The sequence below is a fragment of the Equus asinus genome, chromosome 3, assembly GCF_041296235.1.
Source record: "Equus asinus isolate D_3611 breed Donkey chromosome 3, EquAss-T2T_v2, whole genome shotgun sequence".
Classification (NCBI taxonomy): domain Eukaryota; kingdom Metazoa; phylum Chordata; class Mammalia; order Perissodactyla; family Equidae; genus Equus; species Equus asinus.
The window spans coordinates 114,206,816-114,221,217 of NC_091792.1; the positions used below are offsets into that span (position 1 = coordinate 114,206,816).

The 14,402-nt window shown below is 34.7% G+C and overlaps 1 protein-coding gene across 32 annotated transcripts in view; it reads right to left on the minus strand.

Annotated features, from left to right (window-relative positions):
* Positions 1–14,402, minus strand: part of ADGRL3 (adhesion G protein-coupled receptor L3) — a 798,980-nt gene that overhangs the window by 119,966 nt on the left and 664,612 nt on the right. For all 32 annotated transcript variants that reach the window (XM_070505775.1, XM_070505772.1, XM_070505777.1 and 29 more), the window contains one exon: positions 1,600–1,809. In XM_070505775.1, the coding sequence (XP_070361876.1) occupies positions 1,600–1,809 (210 nt within the window). The remainder of the gene's footprint in view (positions 1–1,599; positions 1,810–14,402) is intronic.

Genomic DNA, 14,402 nt, shown 5'->3' on the forward strand with positions numbered 1-14,402 from the left:
ATCAGATGAGGATGGATTCATTGCTGAGTATGATCCTTGAGAAATGAGACAAAGGGCCAGTCAATTTCATTGGGTTAGAAGGATGACAATGAAGGGGAGATAAGGAAGTCAAATGTGAGGGGGTCTAGAGAGAAAGCAGAGCCTAACCATTACGTGGGATGCAGGAAGAGGACACCCATCCAGCAACAACAGTAAAGACAAGTTGGGCTGAGCTGCATTCTACCCAAGTTTTTCATACCAATCATTGTTTCTTATGCTACTTGTCAGAAATTAGTTTTGTGCAGTATGCCACATTTGGTGAAATTTGTCATACCATATGTAACATCCGGAAACAAAAATAAGAATAAGGTTTTTAAATGAAAAGAAATCAAAAAGCATTTGAATTGCAGGTTAACAAGAGATTAAAATGATTTCTTCTTGGAAAAATCACAGTTTTCCACTTCTTGCTTTTTAGAGTTAGAACTTCAACTATTAATTTTTGTTATCAGAAGCCTTTACTTTTTTGGGGAGAAGAAATGTGCACTTTGATTGCTTATTCATATGTATGCATTTATGGGAAAAGCTGTCACATTTGTGCATGATACCAATTAAAAGTATAATCGTCATAATTGTACCCTTTCCAGCCATTAATCATGAATGTGTAATCACAAACATGAAGCCAACTGCATTTTTATTCTAAAGTCCTCCATACATATGGACATATACCAGAGAACAGCATAAGTGAAGGAATTATTTATTATGCCTACAAATCTTCTAAAAAATGAAAGTTTTCTTTTCATTTGCAGTTTTAGTCATGAGAACAAACTTGCCCTGTGTGCACGAATCTTAAGTAAATAGAAAGGGCCTCACAAAAATTATAAGTGAGCATGAAGTTTGTGCAACATATTAGATGCTATCTGTTATTCATAATTTTCATTTGGTTTTACCAAGAACAGTTGGCTAGTGCTGTTTCTTTCTTCCCTCCCTCTCTCCCTTCCCTTCTTGACATGATTAAATGTAGACAGTAGTAAAGTACGAAGTTAACACGTAAAGATGAGAACAGAACTTGAGCAAATACAAAGTGACAGACAAAATTTGGGAAGACTTTACATATTCTAAAAACGAACTACAGTTTGAACTATTTTTCAAAATATGACAATTAAAAAATTCATTTTAGACACGCAATTTTAAATATAATAACCATTATGTTTTAAAAGCATATTATAAACTTCAAAAAATAACAATTATATCTGTTAGAAAAGATCCTCCTCCATTCCCCCGGATGATTTTATTTCACTTTCCTCAATATTCAGCTCTGTAATTTAAAAATTAAAGGAAAAAAAGACTAATGAAGAGACAAAGTTCTTTAAACAGGCAAGCAGATAAACAGCAGCCAAGTAGATGAAGAGAATTTCTGAAGAAATGTACATTCATACATCCATAACATTCCCCGCCTCTTTATGACAATGGGACATGAGAAAGGGAAAACTGAATAAGATCTGAAAATTAGTATTTATCTTAGACAACTGGAAGAGAGGATATTTTCAGACATGAATATTTCTAGTATTGAACAGCTGGAAGTGGAGAAATTCTGGAGTAATATCAATGTCAGCTCCTTACTGGTTGGTCCGTTCGGTTGATCCCTATCAGGAAGAGCAGTTCTGCTACAAAGAGGCTGATGCAGAGGTTCTTGTGGATGGTATTACGGTCACTCTGGAGCCCACGGAAAAAGCAAAATGTGAAGATGCAAATCAGGAGACAAACAAGGGACAGCAAAATTCCAACCCATGTGATCACATCCAGAAGAAGGTCATGGACCGCATCACTGTGCTGGAAACACAACAGAAAAATCATAAGTTGCAATTATGCATAACCAATTAAAAAGTTTTATAAGGGCCTGGATTCATGACACATGATTTTAATAATGTACTAAATATCCTCCACACAGACAGTGAATAAGTTCTCTTATTTGGGTTTTCTATCCATAGGTAAAGCTTTTTATCTTTTCTCTGAGGTGTGAATCAGTTTGATATTCACGGTCTCAGTAGTTTTTGCACCTTTCTTAGCTACATATATTTTCAGGATATAAATAGTTGAAGCAAATCAACTTAATTCTCACCAAAGATTTCAAGGAAAAACCTTTTGTTTTTAACCCATATCACTTTTTTAGACTAATTTTTGACAACCCCTACTAGGGAATACTCTATTTAAAAAATTAAGCTATGCACTTAGGGAAGTGGTGTCTTAGCTGAAATGCTTTTTGAATCACAGGGATTTTTATAAAAAAATACAATTCCTCTGTCCTATAAATCCTTTATCAGAATTTCCAAGGCTGAGTTCATAAAAGTATGTATTTTTACAAAGATCTCCAGTTAATTCTGATGAACAGCCACATATGTGTACCATTTATTTCATGGAAGATCTAAAAGAATGAGGATATTCACTGGATTTATATTCATATTGACTGGCTTAAGGAGATCAGGAAGTTTGATCCTTGAAGGGTTTTGCATGAATAGAGCCTGTTATACACAGATGGAAAATAAGCATTCAGAATTACTATAGCTGATAGCAGCATAAAAAAGATAGTAGAGCTAAGAAAAAGAAAAAGCTCATGAAGACTTCTTTACCGAAACTGCGTTTTTTGGACTCTGTTAAAATACTCCTGTGAGCTCCATACCAGCCATCTTCCTTGCTCTGTCCACTATCTCATTTCCGTTTTTATTCTAAGATTCAAAACTCTACTTCTATCCTCTCCCAAACCCAGTTCTGTGAAGCTTTAGAATTTACAGTGGCCCAACACATCAGGGTGCCAAGCTGTTGGAGCAGAGTTGAGAAATTGTCTACGACTGTCAATTCCTCTTTTCTTTGGAGGTTTCTTAAAATCCCTAAAGACATAACTCTCTTCAATAGGGGAATAAATAAACAAATAATGGCTAACTTACAGAATGATACTCTAAAGAGCAGTGAAAATCAGTGCTCTAGTTTCATAGTCACAAACATAGATACTTCTTAAAAATCTAATATTAGACTTTTAAAAATGCTAGTGGCAAAGGGATCTATACAGTATGACACCATTTACGTAAAATTTTAAAAGGCACAAATTTTAGGGATATATACATAAGCACTAGAAGTACAATATGTGCATGGGGAAAGTTTTTAGCTGAAAAAAAGATGTTTTTCTAATTAACACCTTTTTCAATTGCGTAGATCACACACATTGATTTTGGTTTTATGATGTAAGTTACCACATTTAGTTGTCTCCCAAACTGTTAGCTCACCTTAAAAATACATACATATCCAGGTTTTCTATTTTTATTTGTCTTTATTCAAACTTCATACTTTTATATTTTATACAAACTTCATACAAAGATTATTCTAAATGTGGAAATTATTCTTACAGGTGAGCCACCATGCTGTAGCCGGAATCATAGCACTTCTCATATTGTCAGACACGATTTCACAGTTGTTACTTGATAAAGAACTCTGCTAGAACACTGCCAATGAAACAGTTTCGAAATATTGCTGCATAACTCTAGATATATTTCTCGGAAGGAGCTCAAATCATGAAAGAAAACCACATGAAATTTTGCTTTAACTGCTTTGTTCTCCAGGGGACGCTACTAAAGCAGTGTTGAAGCTCTGATAGCTTAAATTACTTTACTATTTGAGAGTGGAGAGTGGTTAGTGCTACCCAGGTCCCTGAACAGAGGGCTATTTGCTCTCTTCTTTGACTCAAAGGAAAGATGCTGTGATTGAGTATCAACCACGAACGTTCGGCACAGCAGTCTTCCATAATGGGAAAAATGGCAGCTATAATACATTCTCAAATGCATCCTGAAGACCTAAAACACCGAAAAAAAAAAAAAACAAAACAAAAAGCTCCTGCCTTTGTCTGAGTAGTTGAATTATTAGAAATGTTATTTACTTTACTCAGTGCCTTCATAGGTCGTTCAAAAAACCCCATGCAGCGTTATTAAGAGAATATCAGATGTCAAAACATCAGTACAAAAAGTACACAACACTCAAAGACGGAACAAAAAAGCCCAGTGATTAATTCACCCTTCAGGTACTACTGTTTAACTCAGAAAACACCAACGCCAACCACCTTGTGTATACTATACCAGGAAGGCAGCACCCTTTGAATACAACTCACTGCTTGAATTTATCAGTAAGAAGAAACGAAAAGAACAAGGGACATTAAATGCCAATAAGAGCTGCGAGTATAGCCTTCTTTAGAATAGTCTACCTTAACAGAAGTTTTAGGAGGCCAAGCCATGAAAAAGCCAAACCCCCTTTAAGAGGATGGCCAACTAAATAAAACTTCTAGGTATAGTTGTAACAATGTGGTAACGGATCAAGTATTCCTCTTTTCAAGATTGCATGTTTGTGAGGGCCATATAACTAAGTCACCTATATCATGAACTATAAACCATCTTATGCTTTGAGATTTTATTAATCTTATATCTTATTAACATTACATTCCAGGACCTAGTACTGCGTTTGACACATAAAAAAAGTTTAATAAATATTTGTTTTTTGATGATTATAACCCTACTCCTCTTACATCAAATGCCTTAGAGCTGAACTCTCTTATGTCAGTTTAGCTTTAGCATCTATTTAGTCTTCACTGGATATTTAATAAGGTACCAAATATTACTTGTTCAAAACTGAGCTCCTGATCTTATCCCGTTTCTCCCCAAACCCCCCAAAATCTGCTCTTTCCTGTTTTCCCCACTTCACACACTACAATTAATGCATCAGGAAATCCTGCAGGTCCTGCCTTCTAAATCTGACAGCTTATCACCTCAACTGCACCAAATTGGTCAGAGTCATCTGATTTATTTTTTGAAGAACCTCCTAATTGATCTCCCTACTTTGACCCTGAGCCTCCTGACGGTCAGAGAGGACAGAGAGATTATTTTTATGTATGTCAGATAATATCACTCATTGAGCAAAGCCTCTTGTATCTCCCATCTATTTTATTTTATTTTATTTTTGCTGAGGAAGATTAGCCCTGAGCTAACATCTAATGCAAGTCTTCCTTGCTTTTTGCTTGAGGAAGATTAGCCCTGAGCTAGTATCTGTCCCAGTCTTCCTCCACTTTATATATGAATCACCACCACAGCATGGCTGATGAGTATTGTAGGTCTGCAACTGGGATCCAAACCTGCAAACTCGGGCCACTGAAGTGGAGCACACTGAACTTAACCACTATGCCCCAGGGTCTCCCATCTTAATGAGAGTAAAAACCAAAGTCTTTACAAAGGTCCATAAAGTTCTATAAGATCTGTACCCCTGTGACATCATTTCTTACTCTTTTCTTCATTCTGTTCATTCCACCCAGTTGGCCTGCTCTGTTCTTTGAATATGTCAAGCACATTCCAGCCTCAGAGTCTTTGCACATGATGTTCCCTTGGCCTGGAACACTCCTCCAAAAGACATCTGCATGGCTTACTTGCTACCCTCCTTCAGTCTTTCACTCAAATGTCACCTTCTCACAGAGGGTTTTTCTGAGTTACCCTTTCTAAAATTACAAACATCTTTTTCCTATTCTGACTCATTTATTGCTTTTCCTGCGTTATTTTTCACCTTAGCACTTATCCAAACTATATATTTTACTAATATTTCTTGTTTATTATCTGTGCCCTCCACTAGAAAGTACACTCCAAGAGAATAAGTTATTCTGTCTCTTGTGATCACCAATGTATCCCTAGCTCCCATAAAAAACGTCTACCATGGAGTGGATGCAAAATTAATGTGCTGATGGATGCACAATTAATGTGTTGATGGATGTACAATTAACGTGTTGATGGAATAAAGGAATCTCTCTTTAATTATCCCCCTCTCCTACAATGGATTTAGATTATAAACTAAAAGTTGTATCATGCTGCCCACTACAGTCTTTGGGACTCTTTGGTTCTTAAATCACCTGCTCTAAAATCTTGAGGAAAAGACAAAGAAAACTAGAGCTGGAGAATGGGAAGGTTGTTATACCTCAATATGTTAAGATATGTTGAAATGTCCAGGTTCAAATAATTATGACACTGGAGGCAAAACAAGGCGTGGAAGCAAGAAGACTTTAGAGTAAGTCTCAGAGTCTGATGACATGGGTTTAACCTTGTCACTTCGATTTTGCAATTGTTACCCTGAACAAACTACCCTACCCTCTTGAGTATCAGAAGCCTCATACACATAGGAGATTAAAATAACTGAGGCTTCAGGTTATTGTGATAAGCATTTAAGATAATATATGGGAAAGTAAGGAAGTCAGTATTTCTTTTTTAATCTGAAAATATTCTGGATTTTTTTCTCTCTTGACAGCAACCTTAATTTAAGTAATCAAAAGTCTGCATGAATGATACAGGGTGGATCAGAAAAATTACAACTGTAACAAGAACAAATATTAATGTTATTTTAACTAAGGAACTAAACATAATTCCAGCCAACTAATGAATTACCTAATTTCACTTTATAACATTGCCTGTTTAGTTTATATTATTAATAACATTTGTGCTGCTGCTAAATTAAGGCCACAAAATGCCCATATCATCTGAAAGAGGCAGATTTTAACTTTAGCATCTGAATTCCACTTTCATTACTATACAGTTGTGTTTGTGACTTTTAAATAATAAACTACAGAGCGACTCAATTTCACCAAATATTCTTCCTTAAGTTATAACAAAAAGACAAATGAAGTAGCAAATAAAAGTTTTTTCCAGAGTCTATACCATAGACTAGTATAATTTGTTGGCAAGAAGGCATGGAAAATTGACAAAAAAATCAAAATTAACATAAGATCACAAATCTCAAGGAAATTAACTTCTTAAGAGAAGATGGGGAAGTGTGAGAGAAAATCTTCAAGTAGGATGACAAAAAGATTCATCAGAAGATTCTTCCAGGAAATCAATGATTCTATCTTCTCTAGAAAGAAATTTTTCTTAAAACAATACTTGTTTTCCAGGCTTTCTATGAAGTTTCTATTCATACTTGAGATGCGAAACATTTTTTAAAACCTACAGAAAGTTTCTGATTTTTCCTTTTATTTTTACGTCAATGAATCTGCTTTGTTCATGGAGTAACTCAAATACTACAAAAGGGTAAGTATCACATTGGGGGGGAAAGATGCCTTAAAAATGCTGTTTTGTGAAAGCCGCTCTGTCAATGTAAAACTCTCGAACATACTGATAGGTACATTTAATGAAACTAAATCCAAATTCATGGAAAAGGGAAATGTGACTTTTGCTTCATGATTTTAAAATAACTCAATCTGAGCACCCTCAGATCTTTTGTGGAAATCTTGATATTTCTAACTTTATTGTCTAAAAAGCAAGTCAGCAAACAAGATGGAGAAATAGATTTTGAAATGTTTTTCATTTTAACTGCATAAGTGTTTCCAGATGGGATACAAACTATGTAAGTTAATTTTGAACCCCTCTGGATGGTTTTTCTCTTTTTATATTTTTAGAAAGTTGCATTTTCCAGACACTGCTTCAACAATTGCCCTATAATAATTATTAACTATGGGCCAGTAATTATCAAGAATCTGCTTTACTTTCTGCATAATAATGTATTATTTTAATGTTGAGTTGGATTAAAGTTAAAGCATAATGATATGATTTTTAAATTGCCTCTTAAACATATTTTATTCTGAAATATTTGTAATATAGCTAAAATGAGTTTTCTTTTTTCTTTTTTGCAAACATATGAGTGCTTGCCTTGCCAGTAATGTATCACACAAGCATAAGGCATTTGTTTGAATCATGAATTTCACTGAAGCCAGTAGGGTTGTGAAAGGCCTATTTTCTGATGAATGTAGCATGAACTCTGTGAAATAAGTTCCCGGCATTGCTCTAACTCTTGGGAACCAGGTCATCAGACACAAAGGTCATCCCGCAAATGCTTGGCAAAATAAAGGGCTCAATGGTCTGAGGAAATCAGGATTTCCTTTGCAAAACAGGACAAAGGGCAAAGGTGAGTAAGAGTAAGAAGAACAGTATGATTGGATTTCTCATGATTTTTATAGTAAATTAACCAAAACTACTTAGCCACAATTCTCAAACTTGTATCAAATTGAAAAATAATCAATCTAAATATTTTCAAGCTTTAATTGCTAAGAGAGAAACAGTGGCAAAGTAAGAACACAGAAACATTGATAATCAATTGCCCTTTGGATTCAATAGAACTTATTCAGCAAATTTCTTTGATTTCAGAAGCATAGCACAGCACACACTAAATTATGTGAGATTTTCTTGCTTTGAACTTTAAAAGAATTAAAATTTCACCATATTTGGTGAACCAGATCCGCGACTACCATAATGAAGGAAACAGAAAAGCAAATAGTGGAAATTGTGGGAACTAAGTATCTTACAACAGCTAAGAATTAAATGTAGATATAGGTAGGGGCTGGCCCCGTGGCCGAGTGGTTAAGTTCGCATGTTCCGCTTCGGCGGCCCAGGGTTTTGCTGGTTGGGATCCTGGGCGCAGACATGGCACTGCATCAGGCCATGTTGAGGTGGCATCCCACATGCCACAACTAGAAGGACACACAACTAAAATATACAACTATGTACTGGGGGGATTTGGGGAGAAAAAGCAAAAAAGAAAAAGAAGATTGGCAACAGTTGGTAGCTCAGGTGCCAATCTTTAAAAAAACAAAATGTAGACATAGGTAAAAAAAAGTAGATTAAAATTGGTAAAACAGAAAGTAATTGGTGATCAGTTACAAATTTTTAAAGGAAATGAATTGATCAAGCAATAAATAAGAAAAAGATTTTAGGAGTATCTGGTGTCTTACTTTTAGGAATAACTGAGTTGAGGATAGGAAACGAAGCTAGGCAGATAGAAAATTTCATCCTTAAGTGTTTCTGAGTTAATATAGTGATGATGATGATGATGAGATAGCTAACACATAACTTTCTAAATGTCAGATTCTATTAAAGTGCTTATTTATTTTATTGGGTACTCACTTAATCCTACAAAACACTATGATGTGATATGAATATTATCTCCAATTTACAGATGAAGAAGTTGAAGCACAGAGAGCAAGTAATTAACTAAGATCATTCAACTAGTATGCATTAGAGATGGAGTTGGTGGTAAAATGGCCAACTGTCAAGGTTTGCTCAGGAATGTCCTAGTTTTGGCACTAGATTTTTGCATCCTGGGAAAGCTATCTCCAAGACATGATGAAATCTCAGAGATCAGAGATAGGTGCAGAAGTTTGGAAGAAAAGTACAAAAATCCATATGAAAGCCAAGAAAGCAGAGGCTGGAAGCAACACTATTTTTAGTGTCGATTGGATGTAGCATCGATTATCCACCTTCCATAGTGACTCCTGCTGTTTTCCCCCCTGACTATTGATGTTGGCAACTATGATTTGCAGTTCTGGTATTGGATCGCCCACTGTTGCATCACTCTGAGTGATGAGACTTAAGTATGCAACTTCAGCGTGTTGTGATCCTGACTTCCTCTTTGACTTTGGATCAACTGTTGTGCTTTGTATCAAAACTGCGCTACTTAATTTTGAACACTGTGAATATAATGACCATGTTTTCTAATGGTTCATTGATGAAACTGAGAAGAACTATAATATAATAACATGACAATACAGAAAAAGAAGGCTAAATAACTGTGCTATTTTAAAGATACATGGGAGGATGCACCAACATAGATTAGAGAGATAACCAAAAGAGAGCATACTGCACAATGTGCAGAAGTGAATTTGGGACCAGGCACAAGGGAGGTGATTGTATGAATGTGCATATGGAGACTGATTCTCACAAGTCTTGGATGAAACAGACAAGTTTCTCTAATATCAAAAGTTCTTTTTAATCTCCCAAAAAAGACATTAATGCTCATTTGAAACCAATGCTCATGGAATAAGCTCGAGTATACCACAAGAATACTGTTTTCTTCCTTTGATTTCTCTATGCACCGGAGTAAAGTTACTTTTCCTGATTCAGAGGTTGCAACTAAAATGTCCTGTGCGTATACAAAAGGGGAAATTCTGAAAACCGTTTTCGGCCCCGTATAGCATAGAGCCGATTCTGTCAGATCTTACAAATAAACATTTCTACAGTATATCAAGTGATGTGTTGAATGATGGCAACAAGATATGTTTCCCCTAGCTCTTAGGTATTTTGATTTGAAAATGGAGTTTCAAATCATCTTCTTGATTTCTAGAAAGATTTTAATGAAACTTCAGAAGACATAAAACAAATGATTGTTGACACCTCATCCAGATATAAAGTAGACATTGTTCATCTATCTGCGTATTCAACAGATAGTGCAAACATAAATTTTCAAAACTGCGTTCGGCATATAAACTTCTTACAAAAGGAAATGAAGAGTTCTTACCTACTAAATGTTCTGTACACTTTGTGGACAAAGCTACCAAAAAGGGATGTGATTTGCTTACCTGAGATAATGAAGTTTCATAATGAAATATTTTGGTCACTTTTCAGTTCCTCAAAATGTGCAGAAGTACTTAATGAGCTCTTTAACTTTCTAGAAATGGAAGGAGACAGCCTCTTGAGATGTGCTTACAAGATGGTTATCATTGGCGCTGGCCACAGGAAAGATGTTAAAATATCAGTCTTTTGTAAAATCCTGTCTTCAAAATGTGGGACAAGAAAGATGCCTTTCTCTAATTTTGAAATATATGAGAGATGAGAATGGGGAAAAAGATTACAGTGAAACAAATTTTTATGATTTCTCTAAAAGTGTTTGACAATCTCTGAAGAGGCTATGAGGAACTCAGAGAAAGATGAATTGACTCTACCCAAGTTGCATGAACTTCTGTGTAGGTTAGGACGAAAACTCAGAAAGAGAAAACACTACTTATTTTTGGGATTTCAGACTGTTTCCAAAAAATGTCACCAGAAAAGGGCAGTCAAGTTGAACAGGACTTTCTCATTTCTTTATTAAAACTTATCTTGGATCCAATATCGCTTGCATAAAGTAAAATAACCTCCGTACTTTAAAGTCATTATCTCTGATAATGTTTTAGCTTATGTTGACATCCAACGTGCTTGGAAGTGTTTAAAAATGATGAACATTTTGCACATGGACAGCCTATATGATGAATTCACACATGCAAAAGAACTGATTAACAAACAGCTGGTCTACCAAAACAAGCACGTAGTTACAAAGTGGATGGGCATTTTGGAGAGCTGGGAACTAATTCCTACAAGTCTAAAAATCTAATAAGTAAAGCTATTAAGTCAAATCCTAAATATTCCACGCCTAATATTTTTGTTGAGAAGATATTTAGCTTGATGTCATCACATTGAATTGATACCAGGAATCAATGTATGGTGGGCTTGAGAAGAGCAGAAATGCAGTTCAAAGCAAATTTTACTTTTGACTATATTCAGTTGTAACCAAAAAAAAAATGAAGGAAAAGGACAAACAGAAAGAAACATGTCATATTTATTTTATTAAATATGGGTTATATCTGTTCAATTACTTTATTGTACTTAACTTTTTTAAAGTCTCACATTTATATATCTCAAAGATATACAATGATATAACCTAAAAATTTAAATGTCCAATAAAGACTTTTGCTGTATCAGAGGACAGAAAGAAACATTAAAAAAAATAATGTTATAGCTTTTCACATTATTAGCCTTACTATTAATTACTATTAAATACTATTGTCACTCTTAAGTATTAATAACACATATGTGCATCATTACCTATTACAAATTAAGTATATTTTTGATCTGATAGCGCTATTTCCCAGCTGGCTCTCTAAAAAGTTGATCACTCTAACTGTTGGCCAAATACTCCAGGCTCTTAACAACTTCACTAACAGTGGAGGTCCTCTCCTCGATTCCCTTTTGTGACCCATTTATGTTAAGCTCCTTAGAATCAGAAAGAGCCAGGTCTTCATGGGTAAAAATTCTTGACTATCTTTGAATGCAATGGTTAAACCCAGAAATTTTATTAAAACAAAGTTTGCTGGGGATCATTTAGCAAATTTCCTGATTCTCAGACAAAATGGATAACTTCTCCTAAGATTGTTTTCATTAAAAAGAGCACAAATACAAACACCCAATTTCTGAAAGTATTTCTTAAAGGGGTTAGGTGATATAGAATGAGTAGAGGAGCTGAAGTATAATAAAAGGGAACCAGAGAAGTGCCAGACTTGAATTACCCAGGTATGTTTATTGTTATCATTATATATCCTTCTTCTCAGAGAGTCATTTCCTTTGGCGTGTAAGAAAAGATAAATTCACCACACGAGAAAGAAAAGTTTTAAAATGGAAACAAATTGAATTAGGCTTAAAAGAGAAAGTAATGTTGCATAACTAGATTACAAAAACCACACAAATAGAAACTACACCAAGCCAAAAATACCTCATAAAAGTTCTGTAGATTCATTCTAAGGATATTGATTGAGTGCCAACTATGTGTCAGGTATTGAATTAAACAGAATGTAAATATAAATATATACCACATACATGTATACATATATGCACATCCCATTTTTACTCCATTATTCTATTTTCATTTGGTGTTCTTAGCTAAAGTAATTTGAGGGAGAATAAAAAGGGGATAGTTATTAGGCTTTCTTTTTTTTTTTCCATTTCCATGAATAAATTTATTGCATTTTAAACAGAGTTAGGGTCTTCCAGATAATAACCCTATGGACAATTATCCCACAGGCCTAGAGATAGTAACTTGAGCTAACATTAAATTTTACAAAATCACCATCTTAAAAGTTCCATGAATCGGATTTTTAAATCAGCAAGTAACCAATCATAGTTGATCTTTAAATAGCAATGCTTACACTGTAAGGATACACAAAATAAATTGGCAGTCCTTTGAATTGTCTATACCAAGATAGGAAAAGTGGCTGTTCAGCCATATTTTTGTTCAAATACTTTTAAAATCTTATTTATACAAGTTGAACTTATTGCCTGTCTTAGAAAGGATATCAATAACCATTCTGGAAAATCTAGCCTAATTCCTCTAGAGTCCTGCAGTTCTCTAGCTTTATCACTTTATTTACTAGATACACTGGAATGAAACAGGCCAGGAAAAAAGAAAAATAACCACTGAATAGTCTCAGTGTTTAAAAAAAAAAGGTAAAATTTTGTGATCTGGAACAAACAGAGCAGAGTTAGTAAATACATCAACTAGTTCTTACAAGGAGCAGCATAGGAAATTGAGAATATTTTTAGAACAGTAGAATGGAAAAGGTCTCCAAGCTTGTTTCTTTTGCTTGGTTGGTTGATTACGTTTTCTTAGGCATGGGTAAATTGGGTGAGTAGAGCCATTATAGTTAAAATGTTTAAATTCTTTAAAAAATCCTTCAGTTAGTCAATACTAAACATCATGTCACTAGTGAAAAAGAAACCAAACCAACGAAAAAGATTATGCATACTTAGCATTGATTTATGATTGAACTTAAAATGAATTTGGTGGTGCTGATACTGTGGGAATTCATAATGTTCATAATAACCAACACTTTGAAGAGCTGGGAAGTTATATGTGCTTATGATAATATCTTGCTGAAAGTCTATTATTTGACAATTTCATTGTGAAAAACTGTCACTTCAAAGAACAAGGCAAAGCATTGGCCTAAACTTCTCTCTTTCAGGGAAAGCTTATCCATATAGAGGTAGATAAAATCATTATTTTTTATTAGAAACTAAATTAAATATTTGGACCTTGATAGTTAACTACCCTCAGGGTCTGCTCAAGGGCTTTGAGGACAGTTAAGAAAATAGTGAATTAAAAGATCATATTTTTGGGGCCAGCCTGATGGTTAAGTTCATGCACTCTGTTTCAGCAGCTCGGGGTTCGCTGGTTAGGATCCTGGGCACAAACATACACACTGCTCATAAAGCCATGCTGTGGTGGCATCCCACATAGAAGAACTAGAAGGACTTACAACTAGGATTTACAACTATGTACTAGGGGCTCTAGGAAGGAAAAAAAAAAAAAAGAGGAAGATTGGCAGCAGATGTTAGCTCAGGGCCAATGTCCTTCACCAAAAAAAAAAACCCCAAAATCGTTATTTTCAAAAAAGTTTATAATTCTCAATATGATTTTAGTAGATTTTGTTATTCAATCTCTAAAATAATCCTGGGATAATGTTAGAAAAATTTTTATTAATCTCATTTAAACAACTAATAATGGCAACAAGGAGTATAGATGATTTGCCTAAGAACAAGAGGCAATGACTTAAATAACTGGAATAAGGACCCTAAGTCTCCTGACTTTTAATTCTTATTCCAAGTTTCCTTCAGACTATAAATTGGCCAAATTATGATGACAATATCTACTGTGGCGTTGTGGATTAAATGAGATAATGTATGTAGACATTAAAGAAATGATAGTCATTCCTATTATTACTGGACACACTGAGTGATTCTGAGAGTTGAAGTCCTCACTCAATCTCCACTTTTCAGAAT